This window comes from Borostomias antarcticus (assembly GCF_949987555.1).
Source record: "Borostomias antarcticus genome assembly, chromosome: 21".
Classification (NCBI taxonomy): domain Eukaryota; kingdom Metazoa; phylum Chordata; class Actinopteri; order Stomiiformes; family Stomiidae; genus Borostomias; species Borostomias antarcticus.
In genome coordinates this window covers 16,563,560-16,583,527 of record NC_140254.1, presented here as the reverse complement: position 1 = coordinate 16,583,527, position 19,968 = coordinate 16,563,560, and the positions used below count along the sequence as shown (strand labels likewise).

General features: G+C 44.5%; 3 protein-coding genes across 3 annotated transcripts; 1 reads left to right on the top strand and 2 right to left on the bottom strand.

The window, feature by feature from the left end:
- LOC311322877 (uncharacterized protein) lies at positions 1-3,725 on the top strand (the record flags this gene model as incomplete). The annotated part of the gene is made up of 3 exons (XM_084454995.1): positions 1-240; positions 505-795; positions 2,713-3,725. The coding sequence occupies exons 1-3, from the start codon at positions 228-230 to the stop codon at positions 3,723-3,725; spliced, it is 1,317 nt and encodes a 438-aa protein (XP_084311121.1). The 5' UTR covers positions 1-227.
- Positions 3,726-8,860: 5,135 nt separating this feature from the next.
- Positions 8,861-11,015, bottom strand: LOC311322876 (trypsin-2-like; the record flags this gene model as incomplete). Its single annotated transcript, XM_084454994.1, has 6 exons — positions 8,861-8,908; positions 9,632-9,733; positions 9,896-10,032; positions 10,238-10,494; positions 10,632-10,782; positions 10,979-11,015. 6 exons carry the CDS (start codon positions 11,013-11,015, stop codon positions 8,861-8,863), a joined length of 732 nt encoding a protein of 243 aa, XP_084311120.1.
- Positions 11,016-11,568: 553 nt separating this feature from the next.
- lipea (lipase, hormone-sensitive a) lies at positions 11,569-18,137 on the bottom strand. Its single transcript, XM_084455207.1, has 11 exons — positions 18,104-18,137; positions 15,732-15,981; positions 15,294-15,578; positions 15,010-15,100; positions 14,696-14,841; positions 14,373-14,558; positions 14,005-14,157; positions 13,732-13,876; positions 13,294-13,521; positions 12,631-13,043; positions 11,569-12,424 (listed from the first exon to the last, which is right to left on the bottom strand). The coding sequence occupies exons 2-11, from the start codon at positions 15,969-15,971 to the stop codon at positions 12,158-12,160; spliced, it is 2,154 nt and encodes a 717-aa protein (XP_084311333.1). The 5' UTR covers positions 15,972-15,981; positions 18,104-18,137; the 3' UTR covers positions 11,569-12,157.
- Between the last annotated feature and the right edge of the window lie 1,831 nt (positions 18,138-19,968).

Here is a 19,968-nt window from a genome sequence, read left to right as displayed (position 1 = left end):
GTGGAAGTAACATTAGAGGTTGCGGCGGTGTTTTATTTCTCATCCAATTTCGAAAACATGCCGATAGCTTGCTGTATTAAAAACTGCAATAGCCGTTCTCACCACCCGTGTACTGGGAAACGGATCCGTAATGCCATTACTAATGGAGTGCGATTTTTTTGCTTTCCAAGTTGGAAGCAAAAAAGTGGAGATCGGGTCTCCGAGATGACAAAGAGCCGTCGCATAGCATGGCTTGCAGCTGTAAGACTCAAAAATATCACCTTCAACAACATTCCCCGAAAAACGGTTGTGTGTTCACGGCATTTTCACTCGGGTAAATTAAAATCAAACACATTTACTGTGGTTTCCGCTAGCTGCACATGGCGTAGTAACGTTAGCCAAGCTGTGTTGTTTGTTATTAAGTTGGGTTGTTGTACACAGCTAACTTTGTAACTTTGCGCAACTAGCTGGCTGCATATTAGCTACATAACTATCAACTAATTAGAGCACATCTGTTTTTTCCAGGCAGACCAGCATATGAAATGGCACGGAATGATCCTGACTGGGTACCTTCATTACACCTCTGGCACGGGCACACAGAAGTCAAAGGGCACACTGAGCAGTTCAACCTGGGGACAGAGAGCGAGCAAGCTCTCACGGGGAACAATACTGCACCTGCAGCACGGCCAGACGTAGCTGCACACAGGTCACTGTTGGATGAAATTGCACTGAAGTTAGAGGAACAAGCTAAGGAGGAGCAGGGTGCGGGAACGTTAGAAAACCACGAGGACCATAACTACTGTCTGCCGTTTCCCAGTAAGTATTTTCACTGTAGTTTGCCTGGCTACCTAGCATCTCATTTACGAGCTATCTAACAGTCATTAGTAGATGCATACCGGGTAGTAGTAGCAACATAACACGAACTAGCTAAAATTTGTATATGGGATATGGCGGTACGTAGCTCGGGAGGTCGAGCGGCCGGCTGGGGATCGTGAGGTCCCCGGTTCGATCCCAGCTCCTGGCAGTATGCTGAGGTGTCCTTGAGCAAAATACTGAACCCCAAAATCGCTCACGTGTACCTAGTTGTGTTTGCAAGCCCCCCAAAAGAACCCAGTACTAAAAACATGCAGAAGATCAGATTCTCTTCAGGTGGTGCTTCACTAGGTCCCACTGACGAGGCTGCCCTCTGCTCCTGGAGGAGGACAGCTTGGATGGGAAAATGCAGAAAACAAATTCCACTGGCGACCACTGATTGCATGTGTGTGTTGTGTGCTGTCGCCACTCGTGTTAATTGTGTGTCACTGGCCGTGTGGTGAATTAAAGAACCCTCAATCCCACATTACTTTATTTCTTTGATTGTATATAACGTTAAACTAGCTAGTCTTATCTAGCTGTAAAACCTTTGGTCAGGGCCCCAGGCTCGTGTCCTGGAAGCCAGTCTTTATCGCAAAAAAATCTACATTATGATACAGACTCAGGCTGGACTTCCTCATATCCACATTGTTTTCCAGAAATTACAGTGTAATCAGGTCAGTCAGGGACTGCATTTTTAACCAGTCTCGCAATCCCAGGCAATTGGGAGATCTCCGACTTCCAATCGTCTAGGGATTTCGATATACAAGGTAGTTACTAGAGGGACGGATAGGCGGGGCCAAGAAAAACACTATTGCACAGGTGCTCAGGGGCCTGATTTATCATTGTGGATACACCCTATTTCATTTACACCAGATTTTTGTACTTGCTTTTCTCCGCAAATAATGTGATGTATCATGACAAAACTCGATGGGAAATATTGTGTATATATCTCACAATATTTCCCATTGAGTTTTGGCATGATACATAACATTATTTGCAAAGAAAAGCAAATAAAAAAATCAGGTGTAAATGAAATAAGGTGTATCTACAATGATAAATCAGGCCCCTGGGCTATGGAATTAGGAGTCGTTGACATTTTTTCGGTGTGCTGGGTGGGCAACTTTCATTGGAATGAAATGCCTCATCCACAGTTAATATTTTCTTGGCCCTGACTGTCCATTTTTTCCATAGCCTGGGGAAAAAGTATTTTTGGGTCCCATGGCATCACTTGGGATTTAATGTATTTATATCTTTATTGTATATTGTCATGTGTACTGGTGGTGCAGTACTATTACTGATGCAAATCAAATTGCCTCTTGGGGATAATAAAGACTATCCAATCCAATCACATTACTTGCAAAACACTGAAAATGGAGGTCCCGAGCAAGTTAGATTTGATTTGATTTTATCGAATGTGTGCTCAGTCAACAAGATTGGTGCAATTAAGGTTAGTATTGTTTGTCTAGTTAATTCAAAACATTACATAGCAAAGATATGTTGAGCAATGTTTGCTAGCCAGCTAGCATTATAATAGTCTGTAATAGTCTTATAATAGTCAGTTTTAGCAACGAAAGCGGGGAGAATGTCCTCAGTCTCAGTTGAGTCTGTTTATAGACTGACTTGTGAGTCTATCGTATACTTTCTACTATCTCCTACGCCCTCTTGAAATCGCTTGGCGCTTTCCCTTGGGAGGCGAGGGGGGGCTCACTGTTTGAGAAGGTTTAACTAGTGCTGCTGGCACCCAATAGTGGCTTAACAGTCACACGTCTGTCAATCACGTCTGGTTTTAGCTACCTTTGTTACTGTCTGTCTCGTTAGTAATGAACAATACTTTACTATATCCATCATTGTTTCCTCTGTTTTATTTGTCTACAACAGGTGCTCTTGTAGAGGCACTGGAGACAATAAAGGAGTTGGAGGAACGTCTCAAGAGCTTGACAGCAGTGCAGCCTCAACTCGGCAGGTTTTGCGTCTCGGATGATGATTTTAAGTATTACACAAGATTTCCCTCTGAACCCATTTTTAAGACTTTTTGGAACTCAATTGAGCCATCTGCTTCCAAGCTTGTGTACTGGAGTCAAGCACAGGAAATGGGGGTGACAGCTGTACCCCAGGCAACACGAAGCCCTTGCCGAGAACTACCTCTGATAGATGAGTTTTTCTTGTACTGTTATCTCACTGCTGCTGGACTGAAGGAGAAGGTTCTGGCCAACATATTTAATGTGAGTGTTTCCACCGTGACTAGAATAGTTATAACTTGGGCCAACTACTTGTATATTGTGCTTGGATCCATTCCAATCTGGATGATGCTGGAGCAAGTGAGGAGCGCGATGCCCCTGAAGTTCCAGAAAATGTTTCCCAACATCAGAGTCATCTTGGACTGCGCAGAGCTGCGCTGTGAGGCACCGAAGGCCATCACTTTGCACTCCGAGACAGATTCCACCTGCAAGTCTCACACCACATTCAAAGGTCTCATTGGGGTTTCTCCAAGTGGTATGGTGACCTTTGTCTCCACGCTCCACAGAGGGTCAATCTCAGACAAGGAAATCACAAGGTTGTCCGGTATAATTGATCTTCTGGAGGAAGAGGATGAAGTATTGGCTGACGAGGGCTTCTTGATTGAGAGTCTGCTGTGCACTGTTGGAGCAAAACTTATCAGTCCAACAGTCGAGCACAAATCTCAGTTCACCAAAGAGCAAGAACAAGCCATCGCCAGCATGAGAAACCTTGTTGAGAGAGTTATTTGTAGAGTCAAAGAGTTCCAGATATTTGACTCTTTCATTCCTCTCACTCTAGCCGGCACCATCAATCAAATCTGGGTCAACTGCTGTCTGCTGGTGAATTACCAAGGACCCATGGAGTTGGGTGAGAAACCAGGGAAATCTAGATGAACCCTCTCCTCAACCAACCACCCCCAGCAAGCCAACAACACCAGGCAACCCTGCTCCTTCTCCTACCAGCTCTCATCCACCTGAAATGTCTTCCACTTCGGCACCATAGACATCTGGCAACTGCTCTACCTCATCCACCTATGACACCTGGCCACCCTGCTCCCCCTACCACAACTGAATTACACTATAGGGATTTGCAAGATCATTCTGTTGAATTTTCATGCCAAGTGTGTGTGTGTGTATGCATGGATTTTATTACCCTCTTGCCAGTAGAACTCCTTTTTTGTTACATGAAGCCAATTTGGTCAACAACAACTTGCTTGTAGTTTGTCTCCTGTGAGGACTAGTGTGGTGTGATCAACGGAATCCTCTGCCAGCAATGGACGACAGACACTACTGTATGCAAAAGCTGGAAAATCAAAATGTAAGCCATCATGCTGCTCATTGCCTCAATATTGTAGTTGTCTTCAATTAAATGTAATTCAAATTGTTATTTTCTATACTATATCTCCTCACTGACTTTTTTTTTAACGTGATGTATGATCAAGTTCACACAGTTTGTATAAGCTTTCATGTATACTATGGTACCTGTATTTTCTGTTTACTCACACTTATCATGAACAAGCACTTCATTTAAATATGTCAATCTAATTAGGTTTAATCTTAACATTCATTTAAACATGATATCTATGATTTGTGTTATATTAACAGATGGATATAGCTATCATACCTCTCATGACAGCGATCTGTCAAAGTACATCCTCAAGAGTGGAGATAGAATCACAGTAGTGGCATTTTGCAGGCAGTCTAATGGATCAGTTAGCACGGGGGGTGGGGGGGGGGGCTAGACACATCAGTAGAGATACTGTAGGATGAAATCAGTAGAGGAAATAAAAAGTTTGGCAGACAATCGATTTCCCCCCCCCCGAACAGATAAGCTTATTTTTTCCAAAAAGTAATAGTATCTGACTGAAATCTAGTGCTCTCAAATACAAGTCGACAATCCCAAGACTCAAGTGGAGTTTCCAGTCTGTCTGCTGACCTTCCTCAGCCTCATCCTTTAAGCAATTGTATTCTGCACCACCAGCAATGACTGCCCGCCACCCTACCACTCATGGTAGTCATGGCCAAAAATATTGGCATTTCTGTCAAATAATGCACCACTTAACCCAGAAAATTGATGCAATTACAAATGCTTTGGTATTCACATGTTTATTTCTTTTGTTTGCATTGGAACAACACAAAAAAGCATATACATAATTTAAAAAATGTAAACAAAATGGGCCGGACAAAATTATTGACACCTTTTCAAAATAATAGTATTTCAAGCATGTGGTGCTCATTTCATTTGTAATTAAACTCACCTGTGGCAAGTAACAGGTGCTGTCTGTGTGTACCACACTGAGCATGGGGAAAAGAAAGAAGATCAAAGAATTGTCTGAGGATTTGAGAACCAAAATTGTGGAAAAGCATGAACAATCACAAGGATACAAGTCCATCTCCAGAGATCTTAATTTTCCTGTGTCCACTGTGTGCAATATCATCAAGACGTTTACAGCCCATGGCACTGTAGCTAACCTCCCTGGGCGTGGACGGAAGATAAAAATTGATGAAAGATTGCAACGAAGGATTGTTCGAATGGTGGATAAAGAACCTCGATCAACTTCAAAACAAATTCAAGCTGAGCTGCAGACACAAGGTACAACAGTCATATCGCACTATCCGTCGCCATCTGAATGAAATGGGACGCTATGGTAGGAAACCCAGGAGGATCCCACTGCTGACACAGAGACATTAAAAAGCCAGACTGGAGTTTGCCAAAACGTATCTGAGGAAGCCGAAATCCTTCTGGGAGAACGTCCTGTGGTCAGATGAGACCAAATTAGAGCTTTTTGGTAAAGCACATCATTGTACTGTGTACAGAAAACGAAATGAGGCTTTCAAAGAAAAGAACACGGTCCCTACAGTCAAACATGGTGGAGGTTCACAGATGTTTTGGGGTTGCTTTGCTGCTTCTGGCACCGGATGCCTTGACTGTGTGCATGGCATGAAATCTGAAGACTACCAAAGAATTTTGGAGCGCAAGGGTCCAGTGTCAGAAAGCTGGGTCTCTGTCAGAGGTCATGGGTCTTCCAGAAGGACAATGACCCAAAGCATACTTCAAAAAGCACCCAGAAATGGTTTTAGACAAAGCGCTGGAGAGTTCTGAAGTGGCCATCAATGAGTCCAGATCTAAATCCCATAGAGCACTGTGGAGAGATCTCAAAACAGCAGTTGGGAGAAGGCACCCTTCAAACGAGAGACCTGGAGCAGTTGGCAAAAGCAGAGTGGTCCAAAATTCCAGTAGAGAGGTGTAAGAAGCTCATTGATGGTTAAGAAGCTCATTGATAGTTACAAGAAGCCATTGATTTCAGTTATCTTTTCCAAAGGGTGTGCTACCAAATATTAAGGTGAGGGAGCCAATCATTTTGTCTGGCCCATTTTAATTTTTTTCTTGGAATTATGTATAGAATGATATCAGATTTGGCTTTTTCCTCTGCTTTTTGTGTTCTAATGCAAACAAAAGAAATAAACATGTGAATACCAAAGCAATTTGTAATTGCATCCATTTTCTGGGAGAAGTGGTGCATTATTTGACAGAAGTGCAAGGGTGCCAATATTTTTGACCATGACTGTATGTGTGTGATGTCAGTGTTCTCATTTGGTTTTTACTCTGTGCAGTGCACTGTAAATGCTAGCTAGTATAATGTGTGTTCTCTATTTCATTGGTTGTTATCTCTGCCAGGGTTTGTGGCGTGAGCGTTCATGTTCTGTCTCCAGTTGTCTGTCTTTACTACTGTAGTACATATGAGGGTGTCATCAACCTTTATTTTACGAGGCAAGTTAAGAGCAACTCTTATTTACAATAACGGCCTAGGTGGGGGTAAAAGCCCCCTAGGGGATGGGGAATAAAATAAAATAAAAAGAGGTAGAACAAGGAACAGGATTAAAAAGACATGACATGCACACAAATGCACGACGCATGCACATGACATGTTCAGTCTCTTATTTGTTCTCCCTGCTAGGTTTCCTGGTGAGCCCCTGGTGATCAGTGCTGCAGCCCCAGAGGTGGTCAGTGTGCTGTACATGCTTGGTGTGATCCTGAGTCTCGGCAACACTGCGCTGGGACAACACTGCGCTGGGACTAACTGCTGGCCTGGGTAAATGGCATCGGAGAGACGCACACGTGCACACACACAAACACGACATCTGCATAAACAGTTTGTGTTGTGTTGAATGTGTTATTTTTGTTTTTTAGATTATTTCTATTAGATATCTCTTGACATCATTGCACGCAAGGGATACCCAAGGCTGGCCATATCTCCCTGCTTTGGAGGAGTCATCTTCAGTATCCTTCTTCCCTTGTGTGGTGGGGTGTGGGGATAAGATGTGTAAAGACGTGTCAGCATATCTTTGACCGTGTTCCTGTCAGACATGTTGTAGGGTGTGGGGCTGGACAGTCTGTTGCAGATATTCAACAACCAACCCTTAGTGCAGCAGGTAACATACATTACTCTCCATAGCAACTTTTCTGTGCACAGTAGAATGTTTACCTACTATATAAGCTGAATGTACAAGACCAGCAACACATGCATGACACATTGATGCTCTCCCCTTGGGGACAGCTGTAGGGTAGAGGTAGTGGTAGGGGCTCCTCCTGATGACATGTCGAAGTGCCCTTGGGCAAGACACTGAACCCCAAATTGCTCCCAATGAGCAGGCTAGCACCTTGCATGGCAGCTACCACCATCGGTGTGTGTATGTGTGTGTGAATGGGTGAATAAGAGGCCTTAATTGTAACGCGCTTTGGATAAAAGTGCTATATAAGTGCAGTCCATTTATCATTTACCATTCTGTCTCTCTCTCTCGCTCACTCCCTTTTCACCTCTTCTTCCCTTCCATAGTTGGAGGGTTTGTTGACACGGGTTCTAGCAACTTCTCTGGGTCTGTCCCTGGTTCTATCCTTCGTCATCGTTCCGCTGTGCTGGTTCAACCTGGGACCTCGGACCTACGGCAACTTCCTCATGGTCTTTTCTGCTGTCTTCCTCCTCATCGCACTGCTCATAGAGTTCGACAAGTTCCAGATGGGCTTGGCCTCTGACAGCTTTGGACTTGGTCAGGAGAGGAACTGTCCTGCACCTGACCTTGAGTGTGCAGTTTTAATTTCTTTATTCAGTATATGTCACCCATTACTGGCACCTCTCCAAGATTATGGTGTGCATTTTCTTTCTTTCAAAACCTGCACCTGACCGTTTCAATGTTTGAGCCCTGAGAGACTGACCAGACGGACTGAGGGCAAAGGTCTAAATTCAGCTCAGCTCTCAAGTTATTTTTTTTACTACCAGGCTTTATAGTGCATGAGGATTAGGGCTCTGGTGCAGACTAGTGCACCACATGACCTGGACAACCAGCTGCGACTTCTCCGCTGAAAGAGTTTAAGCCAATCACTCTGTGCCTTTGATGATACCGATTTGTCTGTTTGCACTGACCGGTCATGCAGTAAGTAGCACTGATACTAGAGCCAGTGTACAGGGATGATCCTCCACTTAGTTTCAGCGTTCTGGAAAGAAAAATCAGTGGTGGGTAAGTGGAATGACTCTAATCACAAAGTGCTGTAAATGAATATGAATGTCGTCGATACTGGCCGGCTCACCAACCACGTTGAGGAATTTGCTGTTGGATTGTAGCTATTTGTTCTGATGTTTGTTTTTGATGCGAACAAAGACATATTGCTATGAACGTGTTGACGTGGCAATAAATTATTGAATTGAAGAATGGTGTTTTGAAATGTAGCCAGACCTGACCCAGACCACTCACCCTCTCTTAGACTAGCCTAGTTGACTCTCCTGTAGGGAAAATGTGTTTAAGGTATTTGTATGTGGTGGTGTTGTTGCACCCCTCGGTTTATTGTAGCAAGGTTTTATCCATACAAAGGTGGAAACAGTGTGAAACAGAAGCTTGTGAATGATACATTTATTATCTGTGGTCTGTCAAACCCAGTAAAAAAAAAAAGCAATCATTCAACTCGGGACATTGTGTTTCAGGTGGGTAAATCACTGGCACTGCTCAGCTGTCCTCTCTGCGCTCCCAGGGGCTCAATAAGAGGCCATCGTGGAATAGATCCAGTCTGTGAACTGGCACACCTGTAGTAAATGACTGTTATTACTCCAAGAAGATAAATGTTAAAGGGGAACGCCGCTGTCATAGCAAGTTTAGCTCAAATGTCACTTTGTCCTCAATGAAACCGATCCGTATACACCAACATTTAACCCATCCGTGCAGTAGTAAGATAGCTCCTTTTTCCTCTGTGCACGCACCCCCTTTATAATGGAGGTCTATGGGCCTCTGCTAAAAACTATGATAAACATGCATTTTAAAGGCAGGAAGCACAGGGTGTGATCTTACCGGTGTCATTATGCTGTCATGTGAAATACAGTATATCGCATTCTCAAACCGAATATTGAAACAAAAGCTCCATTTGAGCCAGAACTATTTGGCCGAAGGCACTACACCATACCTTTCACACTGTAAACCTCCGCCGCACGTTGTGCGTTTACATCCTCCTAGCCATGCCTAACACGTCAACACATGGGGATGGCGATTGATTTCACAAGACAACATTCTACCGAGACCGGTAAAGGGCTTCTTGGTGCTTCCTGCCTTGAAAATGCATGTTTATCATAGTTTTTAGCAGAGGCCCATAGACCTCCATTATAAAGGGGGTGCGCGCACAGAGTAAAAAGGAGCTAGCTTACTACTGCACAGTTAAATGTTGGTGTGTACGGATTGGTTTCATTGACCGAACAACTACTGTAGACACAGACAAAGCAGTGCTGGATCTAAGATCCACACCAATGTAAACCCACCTTGGAATAGACACCGGGGCGGTTCTCTTCGGCACAGCCCCAACCCCAGGACACCACACCCTGCAGCTCTCCGTTGCACACCAGAGGGCCACCGGAGTCACCCTGACAAAGAGGAGAGAGTTCCCCTTCTAGATTACTGAGAAAAAAAACATTCGGAACAAAGCCTTTGAAGTAGTAAGCTACATTCCAACAATGAAACACACAGCTGGTGCTTTTAAGGATGGGTGATACTATAAATTATTGTATGTTTCTGTCTATGCACACCTGGCAGGAGTCCTTGCCTCCCTCAAGGAAGCCAGCACAGAACATGGAAGAGGTGATCCTGTCAGGGTAGGAGTTCTCGCAGTCCTGCGTGGGCAGAATGGGCAGCTCCAGACAGTTCAGACAACGCAGACAGCCAACTGAGAGAGAGGGAGAGAGACAATGTAACAGTGTGATGGACGACATGGAGTAACACACCTTCATGTTGTCTATCACACTTTTGTAACATAACCCTCACTACACAATACTGGATCAATGTACAAAAATGTAACAACTATTGGCTGTTACCTAACATGACAATAGTTATGAATTCACAGCAGAATGTAGACTTTCAGGGTTATTTACAGGGGCTCTGGGTGGCTCCCCAGCCAGACACCAGGCACTGGGTGCCAGCAGGGGCGCAGCTGGAGGGCAGGGCCACAGGCTGGACGTGCTTGTTGATCTCTGCGGGCCTGGAGAGCTTGATGAGTATGATGTCGTTGTTCATGTTGTAACGATCCCAGTCTGGGTGGGTGATGGTGAGAGCCGGGGCGATGAACTGCTCAGGGCCGTCCTTCCACTTGATATGGTGCTCACCTAAACGCACCTCTATCTTTTCCGTCCTGATTGGGGTTGTGTGTGTGTGCGCAAGATAGATTTTTACATTAAGATTTACAAAGAGCACACTATTTGAGGCATAGTACATGTTCAATGCATCTTGCTCAATATTGAGCATCCAGGCACTGTAGTCAAGTCTTACTTTTTGAAACAGTGAGCTGCAGACACCACCCAGCGATCACTGATCAGGGTTCCACCACAGAAGTGCCAGCCATTGTTGAGGGACACCTGCCAGGGCACAGAGTGAGGGCGACACTCATATCCTCCAACAATCTTATCATGACCGAGGGCCACTGCACAGAGAGAAAAGCACAGATAAGTGAGGAGTATAAAAGAGACGTGGAGAGAAATATGAAATTATTTTCAATTTTGTGGTTGAAGGACAGAAGAGGTGAAGCCTAATTGAGATGGGAGGAGGGAGTGTCACACAGTATGTTAAAATGCGTATCTCCGTAATTTGAGAAACCAAAATTCTATGTGAAAACTCACCGCTATACTCCAACAGTAACAGAAAGATGGGAAACATTGTTCCGTGAGACTTGAGGTCTAAACGGGAGGTGGTGAAGGGTTTTATTATGGGAATTGGGAATGTCTACACCCACTTGACATTGAGTGAACCAATAGTTGTCTCGGCCAGTGAGGGCAGTTCATCGATACCAAGAAAATGTCAAATACTTCATAGTTATGGCTGTGAAACACAGTCTGGGTTAACAGGTGGATACACCATACAAACAGTCCCCTACCCCAACCCACCAACACACACATGCACGTGTCTGATGCAACCTTGCTGATTTCTCGAATGCACAAACCCACATATTGGCCCCTCCCATACCACACCTCACTCACTGGATCACATGGTGTCAGGGTAATACATGTTGTGCAACATATAGTATAGGTAATACATGTTGTGCAACACAGAGAACATTATAGATTATCCTTTGAAGTTACATCAACATTTCAAGTAACTCCACAAATATCTAACAAACGTCAAATGAAGATCCAGAAGCACGTTGAACCACTGTTTTAAAATGTTATATTTTAAGTTTTAAACATTCAAAAACATATTCATAAATCCCATGTACAGTATTACAAGTCACTCACACATTGCTGGTCAACTTCTGTCACTGTATCACTTTATCAGTAGTTGTAAACACTTGAATAAAATAGCATCTTATTATTGCTCCACACTATTAATTCCCTATATCAGTATTAGCTTGATATTGTTCATAAAGGCAAAGGGACAAATAGCGTTCAATGCATCCACATGGAATGGTTTGCACAGTTCAACAGCTCGGGCTTTGTATTACTATAATGCTATGCAGAGAAGGAATATTTCTGTAAAGAGTGCTTCTGTAGTGTAAAAGCCCCTATGTGCGTTTTTTTTGTTTGTGCAAGTTTTTTCACTTTATTGTTACATTCTTACCGTTTCTCTTACTACTTCCCCAATCTATCCTCACAATCACCACTCTATGCCTTCAAAACTCTTCTTGTTGTATACAAATCATCACAATTTGTCATTTCAAATGGGCATTAGGTCCACCTCTCTCCGTGCAAATTATATCAAATATTTAATCCCAAAATGGAATCTATGACATACGGAAATGTGCAAGTTACTTATTTCCTTCCCTTTTAGTAGCCATGTCAACATTCCTCTCTCTGATTGATCCCTCAATCACATGGTCCAGTGCCATGATGGGTCTTTCCCAACTGTGGTCGCTTGCGACAGACGGAAGGCACATTTTTCTGCTCGAAGATCTCTCTGATCCGCTCCACACAGATATCTGAGGCTTCCTGGGTCTCCTTGGAGAGCTGGGATAGGCTGAGGAAGCCATGGGGGAGGTCCTCCACCACAGTCAGGCTTACAGGCTGGCCAATGTCCCTCAGCCTCTTGGCAAACATCACAGAGTCGTCCAACAGCGCATCCAGGGCTGAGGCCTGTGGGGACAGGGGCATGGGGACAGGGTGAATTAAAACTCACAGCAAATGATGAAAGAGGCACCTGTAAGCTATTTTGTAAGCCTTCGCTCTCTCCTACTTATACAACTTTGACCTCTCGTCATGCACATCTGCTTTCTTAAACAAAACGTCATCGCAGCTATATCCCTCTACTCCCTAAACATTCTCTCTTCCCTTCTGCGTACCACGATGTGTACAGGTGGCAGGCCTCTCAGCAGGTGGTCAGGGGCCAGCAGGGGCGACACAAACGGGTTCTTCACGATGGGGTTGGTGGCCGCGTTGATCACTGCGAGACGTTCAGAGCGCAGGGGCTCAAAGCCCTCCGGGTAGTCCCTGGAGCCTGACGAGTAGCTGAGGGATGAGGAGGAGGAGGCGCAGGGGGAGTCTGTCAATCTTCTTAGGCTCTGGCCGTCCGGGGACCTCCTGTGAGACGACGGCAGGGCCCCTAAGCCCCCCGAGGTCCAGCCGGAGTCCAGGAAGGAATGGATCCACTTGGAGGCTCCCTGTGTGAGGTCATTGAGCAGCAGGGCCGTGTCTCTGCCCAGATTAGTCAGCGTGTTGGTCCCCTCCGAGGCCTGGACTGTGTGACAATCAACCCCTGGAGAGGGTGATGGAAAAAAGAAGGCAGGAATAATATGAGTAGAGGATTAGAAAGTCATTGGAAAGACAGAGAAATAAAAACATAGGAGAGACAGGTCAAACAGAGTATAATGCAAATATTTACTTTTCGCGTACCTTATTGACAAACGCTCTCTCTACATAGGTAGATACTGTAGGTACTTACCTACCTACCTATATAGAGACAGAGGTGTGTCTTCTATATTCCAACATGCCTCCTGTAACCTTACCTGTGTATGCATTGAGGCACTTGGAGAGCACCCCCAAGGGCAGCAGTGGGTCAATGAGGGTGAGCAGACGGGAGGGCGAGGCGTCAGTGGTGAGCAGGGTGGCCGGGTAGGCAGCTGTGATACCGTCGGGAACGCGCACGCCAGAGGCGATGGCCCTCATGGACACTGTGATGCAGAGGTTCCCCCCGGCGCTGTCCCCGACCAGACACACGCGCTCCGCGGTGGAGCCTGGGGGGCACAGAGACCGGTCCATCACTGTGTACACTAGCGGAGCGATTCATAGTGATTTTTGACAGTTTAGAAGGTGTTCTGAAGGCTCCAGTGTCGGTTATATCAGTGCCGTCAACCAACGTTAACCGTAAGTAGTAAGACCGGGAAACCCATGCGAAGGAACTGATTGTCTTTGCTTGATCTTACTGCAACTTAAATGACACTGACCCAGGAGATGACAGTTGTTGAGGGCCCAGCAGTAGGCATAGAAGCACTCCTCTAGGGCCCTGGGGAAGGGGGCCTCGGGGGCCAGAGAGTAGTCCACAGACAGGATAGGCACATTCAGATCCTTAGACCAACTCCTTAAGTAGTTCTGGCATGGAGGGATGACAGAGGAGGGTTAAATAGAGAGACAGGATGGAGATGAGATATTCTATATGCAATAGATTGTTTTCACTATTTCTTTATCACTATTTCCACTATTTCTGTGTATTACTGCACCTCATGAGATTTGGAGGTCTGGGCTACAAAGCCACCACCGTGGAAATGGATGAGCAGCCAGGGAGAGAGGGGGCGTCTCTGGGGCCTGTGGACCAGGGACAGGGAGATGGGGGGAGCTTCTGTACGAGAGAAGGCAAGCAGCTCCTGGCTGTCCTGGGGGGGATGATACATAGCAGTGAAAGAGAGAGAACACAGGCGGTGTTAAGGTTTAACAGAGAAGGGAGACATAACGAATCAAGAGCCAGGAAAGCCATGTAATAAAAACTGCTGAAACTGAAACCCCCCCATTTCACTAACATCACACACTGTGTAGGACAGTCACAAACGCAAGAGCTAATTAGTGCTGAGGCGACACAATGACCTCTGACCTGTCCCTCTCTGAGCTCATAGGAGACAAGGCGCAGGTGCACAGGCCCAGGGCCCCAGTGGGCCAGCGGCGGGGACACGGTGGCAGAGAGATTAGGGTCCGAGGCCAGGGGCAGGCGCAGGGGGACAGGAGGCACAGTCAGGGTGAGGTTCACCTGCACCTGGTTAGAGGCTATTCTCTGAAAGCCCTGTGGGAAGGAAGGAGGAGAGACTGAGATAAATGTGGAGGTAAAGAAAGAAAACCGTGAGCGAAAACTATACTGGTACAGATTAAACTATGAATGTGAATATGCCATAAAAGGCTTTCTGTACTCTCACCACCCACCGATATAAGTTCGGACTCTGTGAGGTTCCAGAAGGACTTCCAGAACTGCATATCCAGGTTCTGGGTGATCCGCTCAAACTCCGCTCCCCTCAACTCTGGATCCATCACATACTTTCCAGATGTGAGGAGTGAGAATGCTGCCATGCCTTAAGTACAAGAGGCAGATAAAATCAGCACAGGAACATGTTGCGCAAGTGAATTTAGGAACTCTGCAGAGTTCAACTAGCTTTTTATATGAAAGAACATTTAATGAGAACATTTAACAAGAATTTATGCATCAACAGGACTAAAATGTGTCTAAAATGGAGACTGACCTATTCCGGATTGCTGCTTTCCATAACTCTCCCCATATGAGACCATGCTTATGACCACAGTCTGCAGGAACGGACGTAGTGTGGGCGAGAACTGCGGAGATACGAGGTAACAGAGGAGGAGTTCAATACCACTACTACAACAACAACAACAACGTATAAGCTGTCAGTGAACATTTACTTCGATGAGCAGTAGCTTAATCTAGATTTGGTGACTGAACCAGCCAATCAACCACTCCTGCTTTACACAAAACGGTGGGAGTAGTAGCATGCCATCTTCCCCTGACCTGAAAGCCCAGGCATCGTCCGTAGAAGCAAGCCTTGTGCATGGAGGTGTACTCCTGCACAAACCTCCTGCTCAGGTCCCCATCCTGCAGGGAGTACAGCTGCCCGTGGCCGTTGTCGTGGAGAAGCCGCTGGGCGAGGTAGAGCAGGGCGCGCAGCTGGCACAGGGCGCTGCAGTAGGCCTCCGTCTCCGAGGCGTTGTGCTCAGCCCTGAAAAAGGCACTGTGGCAATTGGAGGCAATATAGCGGCCCTTCTGGATGATGTGGAAAAGGCAGGACAGCAACACCTGAGTGAGGAGAGAGAGAGAAGCAAACGAGTGGGGAGTGTTTCAAGTAAACCTTGATCCTTCACTTCCTGCTTGCTATCACACAATCTCACGAGTCTGAGGGGATTCACTAAGAAAAGTGTAATCGTCTGCTGGGCTTAAGTCATTTTATACCTTCACCAGTGTGCGGTACCCGTTTCCAGGGGTCTGTGCGTCAAAGTCATAGTGGTGGTAGACAGTGGTGAAGCCAGCTACCACAGGTTCTAGCGCACGGCCATGCTCCTGGATCTGTCTTATGGATGTCACCAAGCGCCTGGCAGAATCACCGTATGGCAGGTGAGGAGGTCCAGACAAAACAGTTATGTTTTCTGCACACACTGCCTCCAAGGCTGCAAACACAGCCCTGAAATCCATGACCGGGAGACTGGGTGAAGAAAAAGAAAGAGAGAGGACAGAGTACACACAAATGTTTGAGGGTTATTTCAATGAAGCACACGTGTTTGCTCCAACACATACTTTTATGACCTGAAGAAGATCCCTTTGGGGATTTAATTAATTCCCTGAATAAAAGGAAGTGTTGGAGCCAACGAGTGTGTGGGTCTGACTTCATTTAATCAACGTTGTTTTGGCCCAGCAGCCTGGCAAGAGGTGTGTGTGACTATCAAATATCTAGAAATATGAGGGTACAAAGTCTTTTGTGTCAACATAAAACAAAACGAAAGGAGCAAGAGTTTATCATGTTATTGTGAAAGATGGAGACAGAGATAGAGAGCTAGATAGAGAGATAGATTGATAGATTTATAGACTTAATTTATCCCCGGGGGGAAATTGTTGTGTTACAACACGAAGTACACAGAATATGCAATATAATATAATGATTAGAGAAGACAGACATTATATTTAGTATAAGTATATATATACTTATAAGACCAGATCAAAGGGTAGGCCTAGGCCTAATAGTTTATTAATTGAAATGTAACTTAAGGAGATCAGAGATTTTTTATTATCTTTCTAACTAGTCACTGCATTTGCTAAAGGTCAAATATGCAACTGACTCCGCTATCTAACATTGCAAATCTATGAGATAAGGGATGCACCAATTGTGATATTCTAGGCCAATACAATACCTATGTTTAAAAGAACAATTTGGCAGATAACGATACTGATATTTTGTTGTTGTTATTCCCCCTTCTGGCTTCTCCAGACCCAATTCGCGAAAATGCGAAGGGTCTGGAACTGTTGAGTTTATTTTAGATTTCCGAGGGGCGTTATCAACGGTCGCAGACCAAAATGCCTCTGGATGCAATTGGATAGGCCTATAACCAATCAGAGCAATGAAACGTGGGTTAGTTGTTGTATCAAATGGGTACAGTCGTTGTATCAAACCCATATTAGATAAACGGTTGTGATTGACCTGGCAAATATCTGCCGGGTGGAACTCCGGATGGCGAAGCCAGGCTAAACAAAGACAAACATTTTTCAGTCCTTCATCACATGAACTTTCAATGAGCACAAAATAAATAATACAAATTTATGAAACAACCCTTAAGGTTGAATTCATATAACCTTCTAAACATCACCACTTATTTTATGGCAGTCAATAAGGTGAATATCAGCCAATGCACAAACGATATATCGGTGCATCCCTAAATACCAATGAGATTACCAATGAGATAACTAGTGAGATCACCAATGAGAAAATTAACATATTCCCCTTGCTTTTGAAAAACGTTTTAAAGGAAGTGGTGGGTCAGTTGGAATAAAGAGGGAAAAATCACTGTGGTAAAATGTTGCCATGGATTATCTAGAGCATACAGTGAAAAGAAAATAAGTAGTGTAAACTAAGAACTTGCATTTTCAGTCTAATAGTGCATTTTCTGTAATGACAACCAAGAAAAAATATACAGTACTTTTCACTGCTCTCCTATTGTCACTTGTAAGAAGAACAAAAACAACTTTAAACTGACTCAAATATCAGACTGCCCCAATAAGACCCTAATGAAGGCAAACAAAAGTTTTTCTGAAAGTAATTTCCTTACCTTACCTCACCATCGGTCAGTGATTTCTAGAATTCTGTTCAACTTCCATGATGAGCTCATGCTCCCCACCCACCTTAAAAAACAGCCCTTTGAACCTCACAAGCTGACGTAGTCACAGAATGGCAACAAACTGCCAATGCAACCACTATCAGCTTTCACCAGCGCGGTTCGCCGCAATATCATCTTTCCAACTGTAGGGAGTGGATTGTAGTCTAGTCATGAGCACACTATGCATTCCACACTGTGTTGTAGGCCTATTTGTGTTGGTCCATATACTGAAAAGCATTTTAGTGAGTCAAACTCGGAAACAACTCGTTTCAGGCTACATAACTTCTATCGGAAAATGTTGAAGTTACAACACGGTACGAGTGAATTGTGACGGAATGACAACAGTCGGGGATAGGTGCCAAATTATATAACTAGCCTAGGCTACATCAACATGTTCTATGAATTCGTGTATTTAGTAGGCTATTCGTTATTGAATTGATATAGATTAAGCCAACTTACCAACATGCATTCTCCTCTCTGCTGACAGTTTCTGTTTCGCCCACAATGAATCCTGGGTAGGCTAGGCTACTCCTGTCATGTGAGCAGCGCGATCGAGGGGCGCATCTTTTAGGGAAACGGGGAGATCTTCCGTAAACAAGTTACAATACAATTACATTGATGACACGTGTGCCATGTTTTAATAGACAGCATCCTCTTTTCATTTATTTGAGGAGATATTATTATTATTATTTTGGTAGTAGTGGTAATGTTGAGATTTGTGTGTGTGTGTGTGTGTGTGTGTGTGCGCGCGCGTGTGTGCGTTTGTGTGTTTGTTTGAGTGCGTGTGCGTGCGTGTTCAATTGTCTGTCTGTTTGTCTGTCTGCCTGCTTGTCTGTGTTTGTCGATGTCTGTCAGTTAAAGAGACCTATACGCATCAATTTGCTGTTCAGCTGCACCCTCTGGTGCCACATTTCAACATCTGTGAAAAGAAACAGAATGTGAGAAAGATAGAGCTATCCATAGCAACAGGCACAAGCTCTATTGCAACTCTTGTTGTTATTTATCGCTCTCCCTCTCTTGGCACAGAAATATTTGCTCAAGAGAGATAAGCTGTAGCCATACACACACTTGTATTGATGACCTGTGTGTGTGATAGTTTATGTAGGCTATGTGAGGTGGGATATTAATCACATTATATACATTTCACAATTTTATTCGAGTGGGTAACTAAAATAGAATACAAGTTCATTGTTTGGCCAATGCTGAACAGTTTAAAACATAACCACACAGGACATATAATACCTAATAATATTGCATATACAGTGCACATTTTACTTCAGATAGATATTCTGACCAGAACACCCATTCTTCATCATCAAAAAACAAAACACTAGCCACGCCTCTCTTGCTTTAAAACAACGTTTTTATTTGCCTGTTCTGGTGAATGGCTGAGTTGAATGACATGTGACTGTGTAGCCTATACTTTGAGGTCAGCCTCAGTTAGTTTGTCAATGGGTCATAATGATGGACTTAAACTCAAATGAACTAGAGAGAGGGACATTAACATTTGTAAAGAGTGCTTGTCCCCAATACACATGAGCAATATTGCCCATACATTTTTAAAGAAAAGTGATGACCACTTGCATGCTAAGCCAGAGAAGGACCTGAAAGACTAAAAAGTGGGTTAGCAGTTGTTGAACGTGTCAAATAGATGGTCTCCTCTCTCCAGCCCCACCATTGCCCTTCTAGTATACAATAGGACATTACATTTATGGCCTAACCTTGGTATCTCTTCAGAGGGATCAAGGTTTTTCCCACTAACCACAAGCTTTAAGGCAAAACAAGCTGTTCAAACACTTGAGAGGACACAGGATAGACAGATAGGTAGATAGATTGCCTAGATAGGTAGATAAGTAACCAAGTTGAATTGGTTAAACTCACTCCTCGGTATAAATACAGTAATGCCCACCCATGCCATCAAATCGCTTTCGGTGGCGTACTGGCAAAAGTGGTGTTCATTTAAGGTTGTCATGTGCGTTGGCACAAGTCAGAGGACTCGAAATTGAACCCAGCGTGGGCAAGTGAGGGTGAAAGTGATGACGAGAGACACAGTGTACCTATTAATTGCACTCCATTTCCATTGACTGAATGGCAGTATTGTCATCTGTGGATCTGAGGCCTGTTGCTAAGAGGTCTTCTAACTCACATGACCATCACTTATACTTAATTCGGCATCGGTAGATACATAGTGATAGCCCATGTGTTTCAAAACCTAACTTTAACCCTAACCCTAATGTTCAATGGAAAGAGTTTGATGCTGATAAAACTTCTCTGAGCCATGGGGCTGTAACTAAGTTCATACTTCCTGCAGGACTGGATGATCT